Source organism: Anas acuta, chromosome 3 (assembly GCF_963932015.1).
Source record: "Anas acuta chromosome 3, bAnaAcu1.1, whole genome shotgun sequence".
Lineage (NCBI taxonomy): Eukaryota > Metazoa > Chordata > Aves > Anseriformes > Anatidae > Anas > Anas acuta.
In genome coordinates this window covers 88,090,752-88,115,810 of record NC_088981.1, presented here as the reverse complement: position 1 = coordinate 88,115,810, position 25,059 = coordinate 88,090,752, and the positions used below count along the sequence as shown (strand labels likewise).

The window sequence follows — 25,059 nt, the reverse complement described above, 5'->3', positions numbered from 1 at the left end:
AAACACTCCAAAGAAGAGGGTGCTGGCTATTAAACTAGGGGAAGAATCTAACGAGCAAAAGCTTGCAGAAATAGAAATCTGTTTTCTGCAATTCTCAATACAAATTTGAGAAAATAATATCCTGGGACAGTGAGTACAGAATACAAGGATCTGGTCAGACTGATAGTTTATCAAACCCAGTACTGTCTTCCTAAGGGTGGCAATAGGAGGAGATATTTAGGGAAGTCATGCAGGCCTGGTCACTTTCTGCAGTTTCATTCTTTATAGCTCCTTCAACAGCTATAACTGGAGTTAGTCAGACCTAGTCCTTTTCACAGAGACAAACAACATTAAAGACAAGGCAGCTGCAAGACTGATGCTGTTATGGTACTGACAAGGAACTACAATTACACTTGGAGGAGCAGCAAGTATAACCAGATGTTGAAAATTGTCATCTGCTATTAGAGAATAATGGAATGGTTTGGGTTGGAAAGGACCTCAAAGACCACCCAGTTCCAACCCCCCTGCCACGGGCAGGGACACCTCCCACCAGACCAGGCTGCCCAAAGCCCCATCCAGCCCAGCCCTGAACACTCCCAGGGATGGGGCAACCACAGCTTCTCTGGTCATTTCTTTTGTTTCTGTGGAAGAGTTTTCACTTTTCTCCCTCAAGGAAATACGGTTAGTTTTGATTTTTATTTACAGCTGTTTTCTTGGTTGTTAGACAAACTAAATCCATAGAGATGAACTCTGCAAGTGAAGTATACCCTCACATGCAGGAGTTGCTTCTAGATGCAAGTCTCCTCCAGTCCACAAAGCACATGCCAAAAATATTACTGATTCGTTTAAGACATGGGTAAAAGCTGTATTATGGGGATATATCCTACTTCCAAGTTCAATGAAATAGATTGCTTAAATATGTACTGCATAAGTATAGCTAAAAACACTATTTTGATATAACTATTTCTAGACAAACACTTGAGAGGTGGACAATGAAGCATATCAGCATCACACACTAAGAACAAAAAAACAAAATGATGAGTATTTACTTGATCATACCCGACGGGCAAATGCTGAAAGGCCTTCTTCAGTGAGCAAGCTGTATCTGATCCAAGGAGTGGTCCCACTTCCCTCCCTCCCCCACCCACCCGTCATGTTAACGCTTCTTTGCATCGCTTCCAGTGTGTTAGACCCTCTGCTGTGTCACCTTAGCTCACCACACTGGCAGACGAGACAAATCTACGAGTGTTCTCACAGCAAACAAAAGAAGGCCAACAGCGTCTTAGGCTGCCTCGTGAAGTATGTCACCACCAGGAGAAGAAAGGTGGTTGCTCCCCTGGACTCAGTGTGGCCCTACCAGCACTGCAGGTCTGGAGTGCTGCATCCAGTTCTGGGCTCCCAGTGTTAAGAGACACACATAAAACAGAGGGCCTAACGAAGAGCAAAATGGCAAGGAGCCCCTGTGAGAGCTGGGACTCTTTAGCCTGGAGAAAAGAAGGCTTAGGAATGAACCTTATCAATGCATATAAATACCTGATTACATGGTACAAAGGTAAAGGATAAAAGGAAGATGGGCACAAACTGAAATATAGAAATGTTCATTTAAGCAAGAATTAGCCTGCCTATGGCCAGATACTGACTCAGGCTACTCAAAAATGTAGCAGAGCCTCCAGCCTTGGAGATACTCAGCATCCAGCTGGAGACTGGTGTGAACAAACTGCTGTGAGCAGCGGCCTCTTTCCAACCACTTGTGTAAGTCAGAGTGAATTTCTACTAATGCCTAAGTCTGGGTTAGCACAGTACAAGCACCCACCAACTGCCAACTTACCCTCCCTGTTGCAACAGCTCTGCAATTTGCCCAGAGCAGATTCAAGCGGTTGAAAAGCCATGTTACCATGGTAACGTCACAGGACCATACCACTGAAAAGTGAATTTAAAAGCAGTTTTGTCTTTGCATTTCCCACACACGATCATTTTAATTAAGACCTTTTCATTCACTCATCAGGTAAAGTCTTAAAGCTTCCTAGGAGAAACACCTGAGAGGCACACGAAGAAAGCTTCCTGATTTCCTCTTTCTCCTAAAAGAAAACTTGCTACACAGCTAATAGAGTAAAATGGCTTTTCTTCCTATTATATCACAAAGAAAATTTTAAAAGACTTGGCAGAGTTTCTATCAACACAAGGGAACAGACTGATCCGAGTTGTGAATTTTTGTTGTTCCCAATTGTTAAGAGGAACACCTTTCATCGGCTCAAAAGCGTTACAGGCAAGCATCTAATTGCTTGTTGTTCTGCCCACTAAAAGGGCTGTTTGCTCCCTGGAAAGTTAACCTTCAAAGTCAGAAGTCTTGCAGCAGCAAGCAGTCAGCCAAGTGATAAATATTTCCTTACCCCTGGCTCCCTTGCCTGTGACCTTGTGGCATAACTGACTGAGTTTTCCTTATTTCACTTCCATGCACTTCAGTTATAACTCGGTGATTGCTCGTTGCACTTGCTCACAGGCTCAACTGCCATTTCAAAGCATTTCTTCTGGGTTGTATCAGAAGCTTGAAGCAATGCCACTGCAAGAGGGCTGCACCATATAGGCAGCATAATGCTGATTACTGTCACAGAACAAGTCCAAGCAATCCGCAGCAAGAATTCTGTGGCAAGGTTTGTTTAAAGGACAATTTGTACCACATCAATACAAAGACACTTTAGCGGCGAGACTCAGGCTTGGCAGTAATCTTCCAGTAAATTACTGCCATGGTCCCTTCATTGTGTTTTGCCTTGTTTTTTTTCTAGAAGTACGTGAGGACAATTAGGAAGAGTAGGAGACAACAAGGAACAGCAAAGAGCACTAGGTAGAAGGAACTAGAACACCTGAAAGGCTTGGGAAGATTTCATGCAGGGTATCTGAGAACAATACAGTTCCTGAAATCCCTTAGAGACTACAGGAGGCTCAAGAACCTTATATGATCAAAAATCTCTACCATCATGCAAGCCATCTGCTCTTCCAGATGGCATTATATACTGATGCCTTGCAGAAACGCTTAAAACAGTGCTTTGTTATATACTCCCTCACTTCCACTGCGAATCTGAGTTACGAGCTACTTTTGAAGACCTACAGACAACTGTTTCTTCCCCAATATATTCCTCACATCTAACAAAAGGCTTGGTAAAATAATTTTTAAAGCAAGGACAGCCAGCCTGTTTTCCCCACTGATAGTTAACGAATACAAAGCAGTAGTGAATTCCAGGTGTTCATCACACAACACTTGTTTGAAGCAGGACAGTTACAAGTACTTTAGCAAAGTGCCAATACTCTTAACAATCTTCCAATTTATGTTCTAGCACACTGGTTCTCAAAAGCCATATTTCTTAGGAGGGCAGTGGTTTCTCTGATCAATGTCACTCTGTTTGTCATATCCAGTATTTGTCATGTACAGCTGTGCAAGTTTTGCACAATATTTAGCATGTTTTCACTTTCTGACCACAGGAGAAGGCATGTAGCTGCATTCAGCTTCCACCTACTACTTCCTAGAAGCCCAAGTCCTTGGGTCAAAGACCCAGTACCAAACACTTGCAAGATGAGTATTTAACTACCTGGGAAGTAACTAACACACTAAGCTGCTAGGGCTTCAAAGCAATCAGTAAACCATTTTCCTATGCTAAGCACTTACATTAAGTCCCACTTTGAAACAGCTGCATTTCAAGCTTCATTCTGAGTTGCCTTATTTTGCTTTCTACCAGTACACAGCAATTTCTCTTTTCCATCAATAGTCAAGCCAAGCAATCTATCAGAGGGGTATGAAACAGGACCGCTTGTGGAGCCTACCCATTTTCTTTTTTTTTCGTCCTCTTTAAGTTTAGTGACAGCTTTCTCAGTAAATCGCAACACAGGCAGTAAAATAATCCTTAATATTCTGCAGCAGTTAAACCAAAGCCTCCAAGTGACTTGTACTAAAGGGCAGTGACCTAAACTTATCAACTTACCATACTGTGAATTGCAAGTACAATACAGTTACAGGAGAGATTGAGACCTATACAGCTATTAGTGCACTTTTTTGAAAGAGAGTACTGGTATGCACATCCCTAATACTAGGGCTAGGTACAAAAAGCAACTTCACTCCAGTCACCCCATTTATTTTAAAACATGGCAAGACCACATACTGTTAGAAGATAGGAGTAGAAGAAAACTGAATAGTATTACAAGACTAGAAGAGTTGTTTAATTTATTCGTTCTCAGCTTTCATTTCATTGTGCTGTGCAACAGCAGCAGGGGAACTAGACCTAAACAGACAGGTGAACTATCAAGTTGCATTTTTATACAGGAATGATGCTGGCTTCTGAAAAATGTTACTACTACTGTTCACTTCAGTGTTGTTATAAAAATACATCAATTTCTCAAACTAAAAGTTACGAAAGAAAAATATTTTGAAGCATCTTAAAAATCTCTACCACCATCTGGAGGATATACTATGAAATAAAACGTTAGTCATACAAAACTTTGGGCAGACCTGTCCAGGTAAAACAAAATCAAGAACTTCAAAGTTCTTCAGGTTTAAGTTTGAAATCTATCACAAAAGTTAGTTCAGGATTTACTAGGAGATATCTTGCTTTTAAAGAGACTTATCTTTGCTCTTTAGACTAATCCCAAATATAAAAGAAAACAAACCCTTTGAAAATGATAATCTCACATCTGAACTACAAGTAAACACTGTGTACTGTACATCTACGGGTACTGCACTGTGGTTTAAAAAAGATTATCTCCCAAAACTTCTGAACTAGAAAAAGTTTGGCAACGTCTTAACACTTTCTGTATCTTAATGTGGATAAAAGCAAACCATACTAGAGCTGGTAGTCACCAATGATCTACTAAATCTGGAAGATGTTACACTAGGTTTTGAATCGTAACAGCATTTCAAATACAAGGCAGAAACAGGTAAGTTCTCCTCACGAAAGTAATGAAAGTGAACTTCTTAAGTAGATTTAGCTAAAATATAAGCCACTCCATAAAATTTAGGTCTTTAAACCAAAAACAAAAGTTAAAAAATAAAAAGTTTAAAGTTAAAAAAAATTTAAAAGTTTTTTTTTTTTTTTTTTTAAGTTTAAAAAGTAACTGTTAAGACAACTTTTAGTGTAAAGTCTAACCTAGAGGTATCTCTCCAAGTATCTGCTGCAGATGCAACATAGAGTACCGGTGTACAGTACTAGATGAAACCCTAGTAGACAGATAATTGCAAGGTTTTTCAGTCTATAAAAATCAAATTCTATTAAAAGGAATTAGCTGATTTTAATTAAAACTCAAATATATGAACTTTGTAAAGAGTTCATATTTTAACATTTCTCATCCAAAGCTCAGTTGGATGCAGTCTCAAGTTATTCAATAACAAAAGCAACAGATTCAACTTATATCCAAAAGTAAACAGCCTGAATCTATTATACACTTGATTTCATTTCAGAAAAGGCATTTGTGGTTTGAAAACGTTTTTCCAGTCTTCCAGACCACGTTCGATGGTTAGTTAGCCCAAACTATTTCATGGGAATTCATTCATCAGTTTAATGTATCTATACAGATGGTACAGAGAAAAGGTTGAAGAGCATTCACATCATTAGTGAAGAACCTAACAAAGAGTAGAAAGCACGTGACATGATTCCACTATTCTAGAGTAAAGAACTTTTGTAGAAGATAAATTAGTAGTTACACAGCTCATTTTTTAAACCACAGATTTATTTATTTTTATTTTTACCAGTTCTGGGTTTAGGCTTCACTCAGCATGAACCTATACATTCTGGTTTGTGAGACTGGCTCTGTCAGACAACACATGCAACCTCACAAGTTGTGAACTGATTTGCTATTTGCAAATCACAAGCTATTTCGAACTGATTCAAAAAATATATAATTTTAAAATATATAAATATAGAATTATTTAGGTTGAAAGAGACCTCTAAGAGCAGAGTCCAATCATTAGCCTAGCACTGCCAAGTCTACCACTAAACCACGTCCCTAAGCACTAAATCTTGTCCCTAAGCACTTGTTAATACCTTCAGGGGTGGTGACTCGACTACTTACTTGCATTTGCAGCCAGTTCTCAATGCTTCACAACCCCTTCAGTAAAGAATTTTTTTCGTGGTATCCAAACTAAACATCCACTGGTGCAACTAGAGGCCATTTCCTCTTGTCCTATTGCTTGTTGCTTGGGAGGGGAAGCCAACCCACACCTAGTTATGACCTCCTTTGAGGCAGAGCAACAAGGTCTCCCCTGAACCCCCATTTTCTCTAGGCTAAATAACCCAAGTTCCCTCAGCAGATTCTCACCAGACATGAATATGGTAGTTGTTGAATCTTAACAAGTGCTATGATCATAAATGCACTGACTGTACACACGGTAGGCAAGTTTCACACCACTGCATATCCTGAGTGCTAAAAAAAATAAAATATCAAAGCCATCAGATGACCTAAATGAACCTCTAAATACATACAGTATACATGCTAACAGCAGATTGCATGACAGAAGCCATTAGCCTTTTCCTGGTTTAGCCTTCAGTATTATTTGCATTTTTAGAGGGGTACTTGAATGTAAAAACTTCACTGAAAGGCTCTAAGTGCAGGACTAATGTAACCAAATAGCAATAATCCAGTATGACCCCTGAACACTTAATATCTTTAAGTAAAGGTATGAAAGTGATAGGTCCTATTAACTGGAGGGAAAAGGTTAAAAATACTTACTATAGTATCCATAAAGTACAGTGTCTTCAATCTGTCTTGAAACATTAGCATCAGCCCAGTCCTAGTAAAACAGAATAAAAGCATTTAGCACCAAATAAAAAGAACATTTTATTCAATTGCATTTTTATAGAACTGAAAAACATTTTTATATCAAAAGCCTAATGAAAAGCATTAGGACCCAGTTTGTTGATATTAAGTTGAACTTATCTGTGTAAGTGAATAAGTTCAACCCAATCATTATGATTAAGAAATGCTACCTTTAATGTGACAGACACTACAGTAGCATCCCAACTGCCTATATTCATTTCGATCATTAGCTAAAAATTTAAAGCTCTGTTTTGTTGTTGTTTTTTGTTTCGTTTTTCCCAGAATTAATACCTTTAGTTACAATACATTATATTTTTAATGAATAATTGAAATAAAAGTGTTAGTGTATTTTTTTTTAGCAGCTGAGTATATTTCCTGTTGTTCTGTACTTGGTATTTAAGCGGTAATCTGAATATCCACTTTTATTAAACTAATTTTCACTTAATATGTATCAGACAACACAACTACCAAGTTTGAAGCTTAATCTAAACAGTTCTTCAAAGTGTTTTGTTAAAAAAAATCCTGGAGATATGATTATTCTCAGTCCTAGCCCTTTTCCTTCTGGACTGTTGGGAGTAACACAGTTGACATTAAGCATATAGGCCAAGCCTTTACAGAGACACAGCTGTCCTCAGAATGCATTTCCTAAAAAAAAAAAAAAAAAAAAAAAAAAAAAAAAAAAAAAAAAAAAAAAAAAAACATATGATAGGCTTTGAAGCAGGACAGTACATCAGAAAAAGATTTTACAGGCAACTTAGCTGTATGAATCGCCCAGCCCTGTAGTCAGATGTGTTGCAGCTTAAACTGTCTTAGAGGCTTGCCTACATTAAGCTGAAAGCAAACTGAGAGGGACGTAATCAAGTCAATGATGTACTCATTTTGAGGCTATTACCTACCTCTCAGTTAGAAAAGCATTACTTTTAGATCACAAAGTCTGACAATGGGAATTGCTAAAAATAACAGCCTCAAAACACCACTTGAGGCTGGAAGCGACTTAACTGGATTTCAGCCACAGAAATGGCATCCCACACTGAAGTCTGGGAAAAAAGAAAAGCTTTCTAGAAAGAAAAGCTCTGTTGCAGAGATAAGCATTTTCTACATGCAAGCTGATAGAGAGGACAGAGTTAAGTTTCCTAAGCAGAATTTGCTCTGTTGGGAAGAACAGCTGATTTTGCATACATAGCTTTTTAAGGTATTGAAGCTATTTTTCAAGCATATAGGTCTAGATACTAACAGTATACAAAAACCCATGACTTCTCAGAAGCTCTGCAGTACTGTACGTCAGTTCCTGTTCCAACTGTATTTAGCAACACTGAAATAATCACACATTAAAGAATACAAGTATATAACGATAGCTATATCCTCTTATCTGTCAGTATTATATAAATACAAATACAAGAAGGCTACTTCTAAGGAACCTACTGTCTGTAGAATTCTAGCAAAACTGGAAATGAGTGGGCATGGAGGAACAAGAAGAGGACCATTTGATACAGAAATACTTTTCAGAAACAAAATACTACAGACCAGGTAGAACACTGAGTTGTTTGGGCACCTACCAAGTATGTTGTGCCAATTCCCACAGCACTTAGGGAATGGGATCTCTTAAGACACATAACTGCATGCAGCATTTCTATCATAGAATAGCCAAGACTAAAATTTATAAATGCTATGAGAATGGCAAAGAGTTTATTATGCTATCGTAGCTTATAGACTTGTTTTTCTGCTGATTGTCTACCCACTTTAAACCCTTGTCTTCTTTTTCAGAAGTTCAAACTGAAAAGCAAAAGTTAACGTAAGACTTGAGTTATATAAACACTAAGCTTCAGAGACCAGTACCTTGTATCAATCTTTTGAACAATTACTAGATTACTTAATATTTCACTCACCAGTGGAGCTTAGACACTAACTGTATGCCAGCCTTGAGTTTTCGGCATAAGCACTGAAGCTTTTTACGTAACACCGAAGGACAGCCTGCTTTCCTCCTGAAATTCCTATCTGAAAGTCACGTGTTGATCAAGAAGCTAAAATTAATCACTGAAATTAATAAATACATCTCAAATCTCACCTCTGAACTGCAGGAAACCCATCCATGCATTTTAAAATTTATATCCCAGATGTAGCAGCATTGATATCCATTATTCAGCAAGGGCAAATGCTAACAATTTTCAGAATCCAGTTACACAGCACTCCTGAGGATTTGTTCTGAGAAGTGAAGCAAAGATGCTGCTACAGCTACACTAGTAATTGCACCCAGCTATTCCTTTTTCCTTCTCCTATTGGAACTATAGGATTAAGGAAGCTTAACATGACTGTAACATGATTGTTGGCAGCCCAAATCAGGCACTGGATCCAGAGGTGCAAGCCTGTCTGTACAGATGAAACATTCCAGAACTGCTCTGGTTTTGTGGGATCCACTCTACTCGTAGTAGAGAGCAGGAAGACAGCTGTCCAGAAGCAAAGCTTTTAGAAAGCTAACTAGTTGTGCTAGTATGTCTCCAAAATACATCAGTGGAAAAAGAAGAGATCCAGTGATATCTAAGCTCCTTGCAGATCCTATGCATAGGGTTTTTTCAAATTGGTGAACTCAAGCCCTTTCAGTTGCTGTATGAAGGCACACACTTGATACAGCACATAGGAAACATGGAAGTAAGAATGCTGCTTAAGACTGCACAAGATAAATTCAGACACTTGCTTTATCAGTCCTCTCAGAATTGCCTAAATTCCCATGGAATGTGGACTTGATGACAGACCATACCAGTTTCAGATGATAGCCATTTTTCTGTGATCTCAGGAAATCAGCGCCACCTTCCTTCAAATTAATATATTAAGATTCCCAATAGGCCACTTTACACAGAGCATTTAAAGTTAGATCATTATCCAATTGGAATTGGAGTAGAAAAGCATACAGATATTTTTCATCAGCAAAATGAAAGTGTGAAAATACTTGAACAGAAGGGCTAGAAACAACACTGCCTAAAGTTAAGTGCCTGTCACATACACAGGAAGCCCAGACTTTGAAAACTGTCAGGCCCAAACCCTAGCAGTGTTTCAACAGAAAAATTTCTAGGCATCTGTATGACTGTAAAAAGAATTTGACAGTAACTAAGTTCAGAATATTAAAGTGTTTAATTTGCCTCGTGTTAAAAATAAGGCAGTGTGTTGCTTTAATTACGCCTCGGGGAAAAAAGTGCTAACTGAACAGGTGGCACTTTCAAGCAGGTCTCAGAAAAAGGTCTCTCCCACAATCAGAGAGATTCAAAACACACACCAAGCAAGAATAAGAAAAAACAACTGTGGGTCTTCCTGTTGCTTAAGTGGCACAGCCACTTACAGGAAGAGGTAGCTAGTAATTGATAGGACTTAACTACCAAAAAAAGTTCTTTCTCCACCTCCAGAAGAGTATTAGCAGGCTTCATAACAGAATAAAGATACAGAATTTCAAAACATCATAAACACTTTGAATTTTGTGGCTTGAATAAAGCAGCGTACAAGAACACAGTAATAGACCAGAAAGTGTACACGACAGCTTATTAAAATGCTGAGATGTTATCTTACATTAATGTATGGATATAGATACAGAGATCTATTTCACCACAGCACATTTGTGCCCAAAGGTAAAATTTGTATTACTCTACAAAAGAAAAATCTGTAATGCAAACCAGCTTAAGAGCAGAGCATACTTATTGTGCAGGCTTCCATTCAGCCTCTCTCTACTTAGTTTTACACCAACTCAGGTAAAAATTCTTGTTCTTACCAGCAAGTTATCTGTATGCACAGCTCATCAGCAGCAACCAGTTCCTCTGAGATGTTTCAAAAGCTAGTGACAGCAGCGCTGCCTTGTCAAGGGACACGCTGCTGCCTTTTGAGTGTCAGAGCTCAGACATTGTCAGCAGGAGTGCTGGTATTTCTCAAATTGATAGGCATATAAAAGTTTACTGGACAAGCATGTACGGGACTCAGCTAAGAACTCATCTGGAGAGCCTCTAGACCTGGCCTGTTTTCTTCTCTACCCGTTATGACCCAAATTTACAGGATACACAGCAAATACCTTAGATACACAACAGATTAAGAAGGTGAGATTTCACTACTGCCTTCTGTAACTGTTTAAGATGTGAAAGTGTGACCACAGATTCTCTTAAGATCTGCTGAATTCACACATTCTGCACTGTTCTGCTGCACTTGGTTCTGTTCCATGTAGTTTAGCAAGAATGCATCACACCACCTTTACAATACCTGTAACAGTACATTGTATCGACAGATAAAGGATTCAAATTGCAAGGACATACAATGAATGGGATGACCTACACTAAGCTAATACTCTTAAGTACACCTTAACATGAGTTACGCTGAAGAACTCAGGAAATTTAAATACAGTTACAAGTGTTAGATGTAAACACATCAGTGAAACATTGCTGTGTATACATGAATATAAAAAAGGCAGTTTAAGACTAAACGCTAAAACCAAAGAAAAGCTCCCTTGAGTGCTTTTTTTTTCTTAGTAGTTATATTCATAGAAAATTAGTTGTGAAGAACATTTGCTTCCCCTGGCAGTATGCATCAGAGGCATCTTCGTTCTTCCCTCAGCAGCTGTGTCCAGTTAGCAACTTATGATAATAAGGCACTGTTGTTCTGAAATACAATATTTCAGTTGTTTTTGGACTCTGATCTTTGTAGGTCCCTTTCAATTGAACTATTCTATTCAAGGAATTCCTTTGCACACAGAATAATGACAACCCAAATCCATGCGCCACTGCTCCTTTCCTAAAGGACTACATGACCTTTGCAAAACCTTTGTAAGTGTAAAGCCTCTACGTACCAAAATTGCTCAAGTTGCTTGCATTATCACTGTTGAGTCTCGGGAAATACAGTAAGACATATGGTGAGACAACCAACAGGTACCAGATGCCACAAGCCATTTGTTTATAGTAAAGAATAACTTGTCATCATGGAAAGATGTATAAACACTCTGTTAAGCTCCACAACGCCACTGAAACTGACAAAACACCAAGGTTAACCAGGGCTGACCATGTTATAGTACATAGCCCTTGTCAAGGAAGACACCTCAGGCCACAGGATAGAAAATGTCTACAGAACACTGTTTTAAGAAAATTCATCCAAAAAACAGCAGCATTTTGACAGTCTTCAGAGGATAATCTGGTACAGGTGATTATTACTACTATCAGGACAATTAAACTGATCCTTGTAGCCAGGACACACACCTTCACTTGTCAGTGAACACATACTATTCACAGAAACTTTCAACCACCAGACTAACCTTGGCTTCTGCTTAGCCTCTGCTATTAGCACAACATACTTGTCCTGATTTTGGCTGGGAAAAAGTTAATTTTCTTCTTAACAAGCTCCTATGATGCTATGTTTTGGATTTGTAATGAAAATAGTGGTGATAAATACACAAATGTTTTAGATGCTGCCGAGCAGTGCTTACACTGAGTCAAGGACTTCTCTCCTTGTTATGCTGCACTGCCAGGAGGCTAGGGGTGCAGAGGAAGAGTTGAATGGACACAAACAGGACAGCTGAAACAAAGAGCCCAACGGGATGTTTCATGCCATATGGTTATCATGCTTGGCAGTAAAATTGTTCAGTGATGATGTTTTTCTTCCCAAGAAACCATTGCCCATGAAGAGCGCTGCTTTCCTGGAACTGACTGAGCACCTGCCTGGCAAAGGGAAAGAGCGAAGGGACTCCTTGGTTTCTTTTGCTTACGCTTACAGCTTTTGTTTTACCTAGTAAACTGCCTTTATCTCAGCCCATGAGTTCTCAGAGAGTTTTACCCTTCTGATTCTCTCCCCAACACCACCTTGGGAGAGCAAGCAGGCAGCTGTGTGGGACTTCACTGCCTACCACGGTTAAATCACAACACTTCTTGTAGTTAGCTACAAGTGTGTTCACAGAAAAAAATATCAGAAAAGTCAACTTATTGACAGGATGGTCAGATAGATTAAAAACCGACCTGAGAGTCCATATGTAGTACCCCTTAAGTGGAATACTCAACTCAGAAGTTGAATATTCTTGACTTATCTCTTTAGCGCTGCCACTGTGAATCACAGTTGAGAGGCAGAGAAAAAGAGAGATCATGTAAAGCAAAACTTGTGTACCTAGGAGCTGTATAACTGCCACCACTCTTTTGGCACAAGTTCTGAAATCGACCAGTTGAAGGATTTTTTGATGAACTAATAATTGATCTACATATGGTCCACATCTGCTACCTAGAACTGTCTCCAAAAGTTTACCAAGGAAAGGTGATATATCAAATGCCTAAGTCACTTTGGCCATTGAAAATAAAGTATTCTGGCCAGAGTCATAGCCCAGCATCAGACGTGGAAGTGCTAAGCACCAGCCTTGGAAGTGCTAGGCTTGAAGCAATGGTCTGAAGTAAGTACAGTCAATTCCCAGAAATACCGAGAACCCAATCCAGCCTCTCCTGCTTTTGAAGTTGTAGCAGAAAAGCAGTACACAGTATCCAGCACAGTGTTAAGAGCCTTAATTAATCATGAAAATCAACATGCCAACAACTTCCTAGCTTCAAATTGAAATCAAAGAATCAAAGCCTATTGCTTACGTCTAAGTCCGTATGTTCTGACTGCAGATTCCGTCAACTTTATCAGGAAGGCCAGGGTCATATTTTTATTTCACAACTTCAACACTTGTGTTGCATTGAATCAGAAGACCTCAAGTTATTGCTGCAAAGCTAGAAACTCACTGAGTTAAACATTAAGAGAGAAGGAAGAATTCTTCTGCAGGGCAGTATTGAACGACACACCACAACTAGCATCTACAAACGTTAGGAACTAAACAGGACCAAGAAGTGTCAGAAACACAAGTAAAAGTACTTGGAAGAAATAAAACCTTTACCACCAGCACAGATGCTTGCTGCTTTCAGGCACAATTTTAAATAGAATCTACCCACCCTTCCATTTACCCACAGCACATGGCCACTAACACAGTTCTAAACCTAGAACAAAAAACAGTATTTTAAATATGATGCTGTTCCTTCTATTAATCACATTTCTTCAGTTAAAATTGTACTGACTGCATGACTACATTTGGCCTCACAACTGCTTCTCAAATCATGAGAAGAGTGCATTCACCAACTAGGCCTCCAGCTAGATCCCTTTACAACAGGAAATTCTACTTAGTCCCTTGCAGATGTACTTTCTCATCTGGAATTATTTTCTCATAGCTATTTCTCTACCTTGTCAGGCTCAATATACTTCTTAATACTCAGTACTATTCTCAATGTATAGTATGCTAGTATCCTTGTACTCATCTCACTGAAAACGTGTTACACAGCAATCCCCTACAGTTACTGTGCAATAGGTCCTCATACCTGTTCTGAGGTGTGGCAGTATCTAGCAAGAATAGATATTACTATATTCCCTTGCCACACGCATCCACTCCCCTTAAGGGGAGTTTCAGCTTTCCCTAGTAAAGCTGTATTAAGCTGCTTTGCAAGCAGCTAACCTCACACTCTACATCATAGGTAAAGACCTACGTAAAGTCGCTATGCTATGTTTCAGTACCAGAAAAAATGAATGCTTGAAAAACAAGTATTTAAACAAATCTTAAAACACAAATTAGCAAAGCAGTATGTTTCTAAGTAATAGAGCAACAAGTTCCATTCTAGAATGCCCCATAACAATGTACTGAAGAGCAATATTTACAAGATGTATCTATAACCCAAGGATAGTATACACACTCCTTTTAACACAATAAAATGAATAAGTGTTTGGAAACAAGTAGAATTTGGAAAGCCTTACAGGAAAAAACATAAAGTAATAGAATTGAAAACTGAAATCCAGTTCAAGTAATGAGCAGAGCAGCATTGTATTTGCAGTCCTAGTACACAGCTTTCCAGGAACTGGAGCAACAGCACTGCTGCTAGCAAAAGTTCTAAATACTTTGACAAACCACGGAAAGGAAACAAAATCCCCTCTCAACATGAGAGCTGCCTCTTTCAAAGAAACAATTAACATTTTAGAAGTACATACCTTAAATGTACCATTTTGATTTTTCATATACGAAACCAAGAAGATGTCTACTGGTAACAGTGCTGATGAGATCAGTGCAACTGCCAATGCGAAGATAGCTGTTATGGTAGAAATTACTTCACTTTCTCGTCGACTTTGATACTTGCGTACATAAACCCAGCAGAAAATCAAAATAGCCTGTAAAACAGGGAAGTATAATTACAATGAACACAACAAAGACATCAGAAAGCAGCTACTAAAGTTAGGCCCTGTCTCGGGCCACTTTGTACCTGATCATCAGCGTTATATTCTTCTAAACGTTCACTCTTTTTGCCTTCACTACCAGTAGTTGCTGTCAAAACCAGAGCAGCAGTCACAGCCTAAGCCCAAGTAGCACCGAGTACACAGACAGGTAGACGAGGCGGCCGCACACCCTCACCCAGACCCTCTTTGGCGTCCCAACGCCACGGGACCAGCTCCACCAGGGGCACACGGGCAGCCAGGCGAGAGGAAAACCCCTGGCTGTCCTATGTTTTTTTTTGGGGGGTCCAAAAGGAGAACGATAAGGGAAAGGGGGTCTGCCCGTCCCCTAAAGGGAAGGGGGACGGGGAACAGCGGGACGGGAAGCGAAAACGAAGGAAGAAGCCGACCCTCTGTAGGGCCTGACAGGGGCAGCTGCAGGCTCTGAGCGGCCCCCAGCCAAGGAATAACCACGCTGGGGACACACGAATGCCCAGAGAGCCTCCTCTTACCAGCAACGCGAGGCCGAAGAGGCACCACCCCGTCAACAGCTCAGAAGCGGCCGCCGCCATCTTCGCTCCGTCACAGCCGCCGCCCGCCCCTTCGAGGCGGGGCCATTACGGAGGCGGAGGCGTGTCGCCGTGTCACCAAGGGCACCATGGGCACCGGGGGCCGCCCGGCCCGGCCGAGGTGGAGCTCCACCGGCTGGGCTGGATTTGTGGGTGTCCCACTTCGACTCAGTGGCTGCTGCCTCCCGCCTGGGTTGTGCCCTCCTTTTTGGTGGGCAGGCTGAGGCAGAGCAGCCTGAGTGGATTCCTGTTTAAAAGGCACCAAGAAACGCGGAAAAAAAAAAAGTAGGCTTTGGGAAAAGATACACTAAAAGATATCAAGTAATAAAGGTATCAAGTACTGTCTTTTTGTTATTTTTTTTTCTCAGTAAAAACACGTGAGATGTTTTAACTACATACAAGATCAGAGAAAGGCTGGGGTTGGCAGTGCCCTCTGTAGGCCGCCTGCTCCAACCCCTGCTCCAGCAGGGCCACCCACAGCAGGCTGCCCAGGACCGTGTCCAGGTGGCTTTTGGAGGTCAGCAAGCAGGGAGACCCCACAGCCTCTCTAGGCAGCCTGTACCAGTGCTCAGCCACCTGCACAGCACAGAAGTGCTGCTGGTGTTTGCACAGAACCTCCTGTGCTCCTGTTTGTGCCCACTGCCTCTTGTCCTGGCACTGGGCACCACTGAAAAGAGCCTGGCTCCTTCCTTTGCTCCCTCCCTTCAGCTACGTCATACACATTGGCAATAACCTTCCTGAGCATCCTCTTCTTCAGGCTGACACATTCCATCTCTCTCAGCCTCTCCTCATGGGAGAGATGCATCTTAATAAAAAAGCCCGGCAGGTGTGTTAGGGTCTTACGTGTTTACAGACACAGGGAGATTTTCAGGTGCATAAACCCATGGCATGGCACAGAATAACAAAGCCATGCCAGTTTTGCTACCTCGGGGACACTCACAAGCTATGTGTGAAGTGGTTGGGGGCAGGGGTTTAGGTGTACTCATAGTTTTGCTAGAAGGGACAAGACCTGTGTTTGGGGAGGACGGGAGAAAGCTTCCCCCAGAGCTGTGTACACGTGCTGTACTTCTGTTTGTTGTCAGGGCAGTGTGGAGGGTGATAGTATGTGATGGCATACTTCCATGACATCTTCATGGATGCAGTTTTCAGAGGATCTCGTAGCCTTGAAAGAACAGGCCTGCTTATGCAGTAGCAGTGTAGTTTGGAAGACTCATTCCAGACGGACAGATTCTTGTGCTGGATTTCCCTTTGGTGTGCAGGCACAGGCAGCACACAGATACGTGCAGAGGCTGTGGTGCTCACAAGCCAAGTGGAGCTCCTGGCAGTCTGGTGGGCTCATAGTCCGATGAGAAGAGCAGCAGAGGTTGAGGCTTGCCAAGACGAGGCTATCACCTTTGTCTGCTTGTCACTTGCTTTCAGGTCAGCACTGTCTGCTGCTGCATGTGTCAATGTTCATATGCTCATAAGGTTAGTTATTGTTATGGTTTAACCTGGTAGGCAGCTAAGCACCACACAGCCATTTGCTCACCCCCACCTCCTCCAGCAGGATGGTGGAATCAAGGAAAAAGAGAAAAAAAAAAGAAAGAAAAAAAAAAAAAGAGTTTATTGGTTGAAACAAAGACAGTTTAGTAGGACAGAAAATGAAAAAAAAAAAAAAAAAAAAAAGTACAATGCAATTGCTAACCACCTGCAGACTGATGCCCAGACAGACCCCAAGCAGCAGCCCCCCACCTCCTCCACCCCAGCCAGCCACCCCATATTTATTGCTCTGCATGACGCTATATGGTATGGAATTTCCCTTCGGCCAGTTTGGGTCAGCTGCCCTGTTTCTGTCCTGGTTCTCTCCTAGCATCTTGTGTACCCCCAGCCTCCTCACTGGCAGGGTAGTATGAGAAGCTGAAAAGTCCTTGACATAGTGTAAACACTGCTCTGCAATAACTAAAACATTGGTGTGTTATCAGCATTATTCTCATTCAAAATCCAAAACACCGCACAGTAACAGCTACTAGGAAAAAAAAAAAATAACTCCTAGCCAAAACCTGGACAGTTACAGACAGATGGGGGATGCTGGTTGGACTTTTCACCAAGGGAAAAGGGACATATTGCAGGGAAGCCTTGGAGCAGCAGATGACAGTGCTTCGTGCTGAGGTTTGCTATGAGGAGTTCTCAGTGATGGCACATAGGAGCCAAAAAATGGGGTGATCAAAGAGCAAGAAGGCTGGCATATACATCTCAAGAAAGGACCAATGGGCAGTGTGTCGGTGGTGTGGGAGCCTTATACTGGAGTGGCAGACAACTGCATTGGTTTTCTGTCTGCAGTGAGGGTGGTACAGGCAACAGTGTTTGCAAATCAAATAATTGGTGCTAAACAAGCACTCGGGTATTCTAATGCTGTTGTTAAAAGGGGCCTGCCAGGGATATGTGGCCAGGTATTGCAGTGGAACAGAAGATACCTCTGCCAGATGAGAGTTTGGTATGAGAGCAGTTTGAATGGTGCAGCAGCCTGTGATGTTGTTTAGGAGCTATGTGACAGCACCCTGAGTGAAACAGATATAACATCAGCATAAAATTAACAGATATAATGTCAGCCTCCCTACCTCTTGAGTGTCATTAACCTTTCTGCAGCCTCCAGGTTATTGAAAGCTGCCTCCCAGCACAGTACCATTATGTGTGGGCTCCCCTTGCCTCCTCCTTCTGCTTTGTTCCACTTTGTAACATCCCCAGTTGTTGTTAGGTCTCTCGATCTCCATCCCAAATACCTCATGGAAACTTCAGATAGATCATATAAATGCATCATGGTCAGTCCATGTCTCAACGCACTCTGTATTGGCTGCTGGGAGAGTCTGCTGCCTTACAACAGCGTGAACCTGTTCACAGGCCCTTTGTTGCCAGGGCAGCTGGGGCTTGTTCATTCAGGTTCTGACCGGCTGGAGCTATTTTCTAGCTCAGGTCATTCGGCCATCTAGGGTCATTTATTTCTCAAACATATATATGGATAGACTGCTATACTATTCAACTTTTCTTCTGCATTGTAATATATTTAAAGGCAGTTTTTATAATGATATAAAGTCATTTTAGAAAGTACAAAAAAGTGTCGCACCAACACGTGAACATACCCTACAGTAGCCATCATGGTTAACAGCATGTATGATAACAATATACAACAATGGATGGGTTAAAAGGTGAAACAAAGCACTAGCAGTAGGATTCCATCCACTAAAAATGTCATAGTGATGGGCTTCAGCTGCTCTTGTTTCATTCCTAGCTGTTTTTAGAAGGTTATTGTGCTGATATAAATCTTGTACTTCTTCTTCACTGTGTTGATTGATGGCTGTCAGGATCTTAGTTGATATTCTATAAGAGAAGAGGTTAATCTATTCCTCACACTGTATCATGTCATTCTAAGGAGCTGACATAATTCAGTGGTGCACACACAGAGTTTCCATCCTTTAAAGTGAACCAAAGTGCATGTCCCACAACCTTTGCTGTAGCAGGTTTTTAGGGAGGGTTAAATATGGGCAGTATTTTTACCTGCTTGCCAAGCCATCTGGACTCCCTTACTGGCCCCATCCTTTTTCTGTCTTTCTTCTTCATTCTTTCTTTTCTTTAACATGAGCCAGTAGGGCCTTTCTTAGCACCATGCTCCCTGATGAGAGGAATTGGTGTTTGTGAAAGTGGTGTCATACCCTTTTTTACAGCCCTTCTGCAAAGCTCTCGGTATAGTTTTTACCATTCCATTCTAACGTTCCACTCACCCTACAATGTTCAAGCTGCAGGAAATGTTGAAGGCCAAGCTAGTTCATTCCTTGGCAGCCCAAACAGCTACAGGTCTGTTGCAGAGTGAGAGTCATTGCTTGATTCAGTTTGCTTTGGGAGTCCCACGCTGCAAGCACATTTACTCTTCTGCGCACCAGCCTGGGTGTATCTAGTCATATGTTTGATCTGGAGCTACCTGGACAGGTTAGAGGGATGGGCCAACAGGAATCTTCTAAAAGTCAGCATGGACAAATGCCCAGTCCTGCACCCGGGAAAGAAAATATGCTTTGCAATAACCCAGGTCAGTGACTGACTGACTGGCACGGAAGAAGCTCTACTAACATGACCAGGAGCCAGCAGAGTGCCCTAGCTGCAAAGAAGGCCAGCAGCATGCTGGTCTGCACCAAGAGGAGCACAGCCTCAAGGATTATCTTCTTCTGCTTGGGACTTGTTAGGCCCCATCTAGAGTGCTGTGTCCAATTTTAAGCCTGTAGTACAGGAAAGACATTGATAAACAAGTGAGTTCAGGGGAAGACCTCCAAGGTGGCTGTAGGCTGAAGTAGTTGGCTTGTGAGAAGAGACAATGGAGCCTTGTTCAGCCTGGGGGTGAGATGGTTTTGAGGTGACTGGACATCAGCCTGCCAGTGCCTACAGGGAGGTCACTGAAAAGATGGAGCCAGGCACTTTGCCGTGATGTGTGGTGGGACAAGGAGAGACAGCAGACATTAACTGAGACAAGAGCACATCAGGCTTTGGGGGTAAGAGAATGTTTTCACTGTGCAAACAGTTCAGAAGTGAAACAGGTTGCCTTGAGATATGTGGTTTTGGGTGTTCTCCAACAAAGTGGGATAATGCCTTGAGCAACCTGGTTTCAACTGGTGCTTGACCATGCTTTGAAGCAGATGATTGAGGCAAATATTGAAGGAATATTTTCTGATAGAAATGACTTGATAAGTTGTGCATGCCCCATACCTGGAAGAGTTCAAGGCCAGGCTGGATGGGACTTTGAGCAACCTGGTCTGGTGGGAGGTGTCCCTGCCCATGGCAGGGGGGTTGGAAGTGAGTGGGTGATCTTGAAGGTCCCTTCCAACCCAAACTATTCTGTGATTCTATGGTTCTGTGATTTCCTGGAGTCCCTTCCAGCCTGATTTATTTTATGATCCAGTGACAATGTTCTTTGAAAAATAATTTTAGAACTCAAGATTTCTCCATAGTGAATATTGAAAGATTTCAGAAAGAGTTTTATGGAGTGAATATACACGTCACAAAGTCACAGGTGGTATGTTCTTTTACTTTTTTTTTTTTTTTTTTTTTTTTTTAATAGAGATTCTTTGGGATGAAGGGAATTAAAGGCAGAAAGGCATTTTCTGTCTTTTTATGCATATGGTCAGAATGTAGCAGAAGGAGAACATGAAACAGCCCTACAGTAGTCCTAACAGGCTAAATACCTCCTGAGCCTTCACTTTTATGAATGCTGTATGATGTGTGCATAGACAGTTCTTCTCAAAAAATACCTAGCTAATACCAAATAGCCTTCCATTTTTTAGCAAATAACACTGAAGTACTTGGTCTGTAAATAATTGAAATATATATAATTTAAAGAAATGGGAGTTCTCAGAAAGCAGCAAATCAGTCCTCTTTCCTTTTCAACTATGAAAGCACATAGAAGGAAGTCATCATACTGAATTATTTTCTACTCTCTATTTAGGATTAAATTAAAAATATATAGTGTACACCCTCTTAGATTTCTTTAATATATATTACTACTTATGTGCGTATATTATCTCCACCACAGAAAATATTTCCCTGGATGTCATTACTATTAAATATGTATAGTATAATTCAAAATTACTCTAGACCCCATGAAGAATTAACAACTTAAAGAACAGCATTAAAAATCAATTATTCCCAAATGGCAAGGGAAGAAATCTGTCTTTGGAGTATGTGAAGATTTTATGATTTGTGCAGTGCTGCATACCTTTATCAATAAAATATTGAAATGGTGAAAATCAGAGACCCATAACAAGTTAAGAATTGAGGCTGCTGTAAAAAAGAGGAAATGCTATAGGTCTATCTTACCACAAATCTTTTTATTTTGACCAAAGCGGTTACATAAATATTTAACTTGTTTTAGTAAATAAGTCATGAGAGTAACATAATAAAAAAAAATATTTTCCTTTCTAATATGGCTATTTTTAACAGTTAAGTGTTTATATAGTTTCTTAACAGACAGTAAAAACAAAACAAAAGACATTTCCCAGTAGGAGAAAAATAAATTTATTTTCATTAACCTGCTCATAATTAGGTAACAGACAAGTTTATCAAGGTTTCAGTGAAACTTATTTCATGTACCAAATTAATAGTTGTTGAGAATGATGTAATATGGTATGGAATATTCCTTTGATTGGTTTGGATCAGGGTACTGCAAGTGTTCCCTTTCAACTTCTTGCTCTTCTACAGCTTACTTGCTGGCAGGGCTGTGAGAGAGACAATACCATATCATTTACTACAAAGAAAGTGACTCCATCTCAGACAAAAACAGTACCAGGGAAACCTTCATGTTTGTATCCTCACAGCTCTGTGAGGGGGTGTTCATGGATAAATTTGAGGTCAAATTCTGGAATATTCACAGTGTCCGTAGACAGGATGACCTTTGAGGATATGCTGGTTAGACATTTCTTGGCATACTATGGTTGTATTTGTCTTTCATACCATTGCAGACTACCTCCAGGACATCTGATGTTTGTAGTGCCCCAAGTCTATCTGCATTTTACTCCAGCAGGCTACAAATCTCTCTTTATCACTATGCTTCTCTGCTGTACTGACATACTGGTAGTATAGTTACGTGTACATGTATACATCTCAACTTCATTTGTAAGGTTTTGTTTCACCAACTGTAACTTGAGTTACAATCTGTCAGGCCACCCACAGGATTCAACACCCAAATGAAAGCACTGAGAACAGGTGACTGAAGTTATTGTTTGTTGTGCTTCAAGCACATATCTGTTTCTTGGATAATTAGGGAGACAAAAATAGAATATGGCCTGGATTTTTTGTTCATCATTAAATGTACAAAAATGCTGAATGTAAGTTTGAAGATCCCAGCTAGGAGAGGACACACCTTCATTTGTTATTACTTAAGTCTGATGAAGAAAGATTAGATCACCCAGGAAAGAATACTAGCTTCCTCCTTTACTGATTTTTGTCCATGGATTGTTCATTCAGGGATGCAGACAAAGCTATTCCTGGGGCTGTACTCAGAGAGGCATCAGCAAAGACTCAAAAATGTAATTCTATTGGTATGTCATGGTGTGAAAACAAGCAACTACAGAATGTAGCATGGCCAATGACCAATGAGCTACATTGGTCATTAAGACTAATTAACAAGAGACTAATTAAGAAGACATTCATTCTCATGATTCAAGGAGTGTAAAAGGAGGTAGTTAGTCACTGCACATGAACTGAAGAGGAGACATGGTGTATATTTTTGCAGTTTTACTACTCAAGAGAAGACAAAGTGGTATGGGCTGGCGTATGAAGTGGCTTCATTGATTCCCAAATTGCACAAATTCATCTCACAGCTGAAAGACTGTGTGGTACCACACAAGTGCAAGTAAGTGCTTGGTGCAATGGTAGTAGACATTAGTGCTGTTTTTCCAGCCAGCTTTACAAAATAAGCCTCGTAGTTGTCCATGTGGTGCTGTTTTCCCCTGCACTCCAGTAGTGGATGTGCCTCTTCCTGCCAAGACTCAGAGATTTGTCTCTTCTCCTCTTACATTTCCTTGCAAGTAAAAGCTTGTCATCAAGGTTACCACAATGTGCAGCCTGATCTGCAAATGTGCTGAAGAGCTCCAGTAAACTGAACTTGGGTAGGGCATAGTGTATGGGGTCACAGGGTGAGAACGTTACAAAAAGTGAGCTTGGATGATTTTCTGAAGATGTTTTGTTGAGCTTGTTAGTAGCTAGGGCTGATAAATCTGTATGGACTTCTCGTCCTAAATAAGGATTAATAGCTATCTGACTCTTTAAATATTCTCATTGCACTTCTTAAAAAAAAAAAAAAAAAAAAAAAAAGGCATTTTTACAGATCATTGATAGAATGTGTGAATGAAAATAAAATGAATGAGTCTGACAAGAATGCTGTTACCATATTCTTCAGAAAACTGATGTGTATTGTGGTGGTAGCAGACATGGTATGGAAAAACTAAATACTATCTTAATTTTCCTCATCTAGTCAGTTGCATAGTTGAAAAACAAAGACTGCAAAAATGCATTTTGTAAAGGTTTCATTTTATAAAGAATATAAACTTTAATTTTATTTTTAAATTTATTGAAAAAAGAAGCATATTAAAAAATGTGTAGTCAGAAATAAGTACAAACCATACAAAATATTTTACATGTCAAATTTACTTCTGAGTAGCAAGTTTGCTGATTAATATTCATGTGACAACAAGACTCAGAAAGAAGAGGAGCAATATTGTAGAAATTAAAGTATATGAAACATGATCTAGTATTCATTTTGACCAGGATGAGGGATTAGTATCATACTTGAACTAGATAGTGTACATACCAACAGAGAGCAGGTGCACCATCTCACTTGACTAAGTTGCTCTCCTCGCCACTTGATAATCCCACAAGTTCCAGGGGGGCTGTGAAAGTGTGTGGGCTAATGGCAATCCCATATTTTAAAATTCTCTGAAGGAGTAACTCTACTTTTTCTGTGTATTTTCTTCCAGTGTTAGAAGAGAAAGTAGTGAAACTGGAGTTAGCACTATTTGCCAAAACGTATCACAACCTTGTGCTTAAAGGTATAATTTGTCTTTGTGTTCCACGGCTTAGAATCCAGTAATGCCTATAAACCCTATGCAACAGAATGCACTGGACCTGGTACTGTGTGATTAACCATTAGCAATAATAACTAATAAGATTTTTCTTAAAAGTCCTTAAACTTGTGTGAAGAAAATTGACTATAACTTCTCAAACTTTCTTATGTTTGACTTAATGCTGTAGCTCACTTACCATTACTGCAGACCAAGCTAGATTTTGAGTTTGGTTTGTCATGCTGTATTAGGTGAACACAGGCAAAGTACACTTTCCTTCCGTCAGTGCACTTTGATGCTTACTCAGCCTTATTTAACCAGTCACACAGATTTGTTTTTCTTCCTAAACACTATTAAGAGATAATTTTCATTCCATGAATAAGATTTTCCACTTTTGCAGGAAAAAAATAACAAGCAACTTTTTTTTGAGAAAATTGGAATCTGTCAGTCTGCATGCCTGTTAACAAACATTTTAGAAGACATTCACAAAATTAACTTGGGTATTATTTATGGATACATTAATAGAGAACATCATGATGTGTTCTTCATGTCTTTGCTCCTCGTAGTTGCCTTATGCTAAAACATTACCTTGCTTCAAGCTTCTCAATCATGCTAATGTCTCCAGACTGCTTGGCTTTACCCTAGCCTATCACTCATGTTCACCAAGAGAAATCTCATTTTCCTCTAAGCTTTATTCAATATCCGTACTTCCTTTCTGTTTTATCAATGGTTGAACATTTAGATGAAAAACAGGGACAATGCATAGTTTCATGAATTTCATGAAAATTATTGTTTGATCTTAACTTGGTTTATGTCAGCTCAGTTCTTATTTTGGCAAAGTGTAGAGAAGGGTACAGTTTTCAAAGCAAACAACGGTGTCACTTTGTGGAAAATTAAATGGTCTGGTC

At 40.3% G+C, this 25,059-nt stretch overlaps 1 protein-coding gene across 2 annotated transcripts in view; it reads right to left on the bottom strand.

Moving 5' to 3' along the window:
• LMBRD1 (LMBR1 domain containing 1) overlaps positions 1 to 15,674 on the bottom strand; it is a 75,716-nt gene extending 60,042 nt beyond the window's left edge. Inside the window, exons 1-3 of one of the 2 annotated variants that reach the window (XM_068678256.1) lie at positions 15,519 to 15,674; positions 14,788 to 14,964; positions 6,691 to 6,751 (exon numbers count right to left, since the gene is read on the bottom strand). In XM_068678256.1, coding sequence (XP_068534357.1) covers positions 6,691 to 6,751; positions 14,788 to 14,964; positions 15,519 to 15,578 — 298 coding nt within the window. In that variant the 5' untranslated portion in view covers positions 15,579 to 15,674. Of the gene's footprint in view, positions 1 to 6,690; positions 6,752 to 14,787; positions 14,965 to 15,056; positions 15,201 to 15,518 lie in introns of those variants that run through there. The other variant, XM_068678257.1, reaches the window with a different exon arrangement.
• Between the last annotated feature and the right edge of the window lie 9,385 nt (positions 15,675 to 25,059).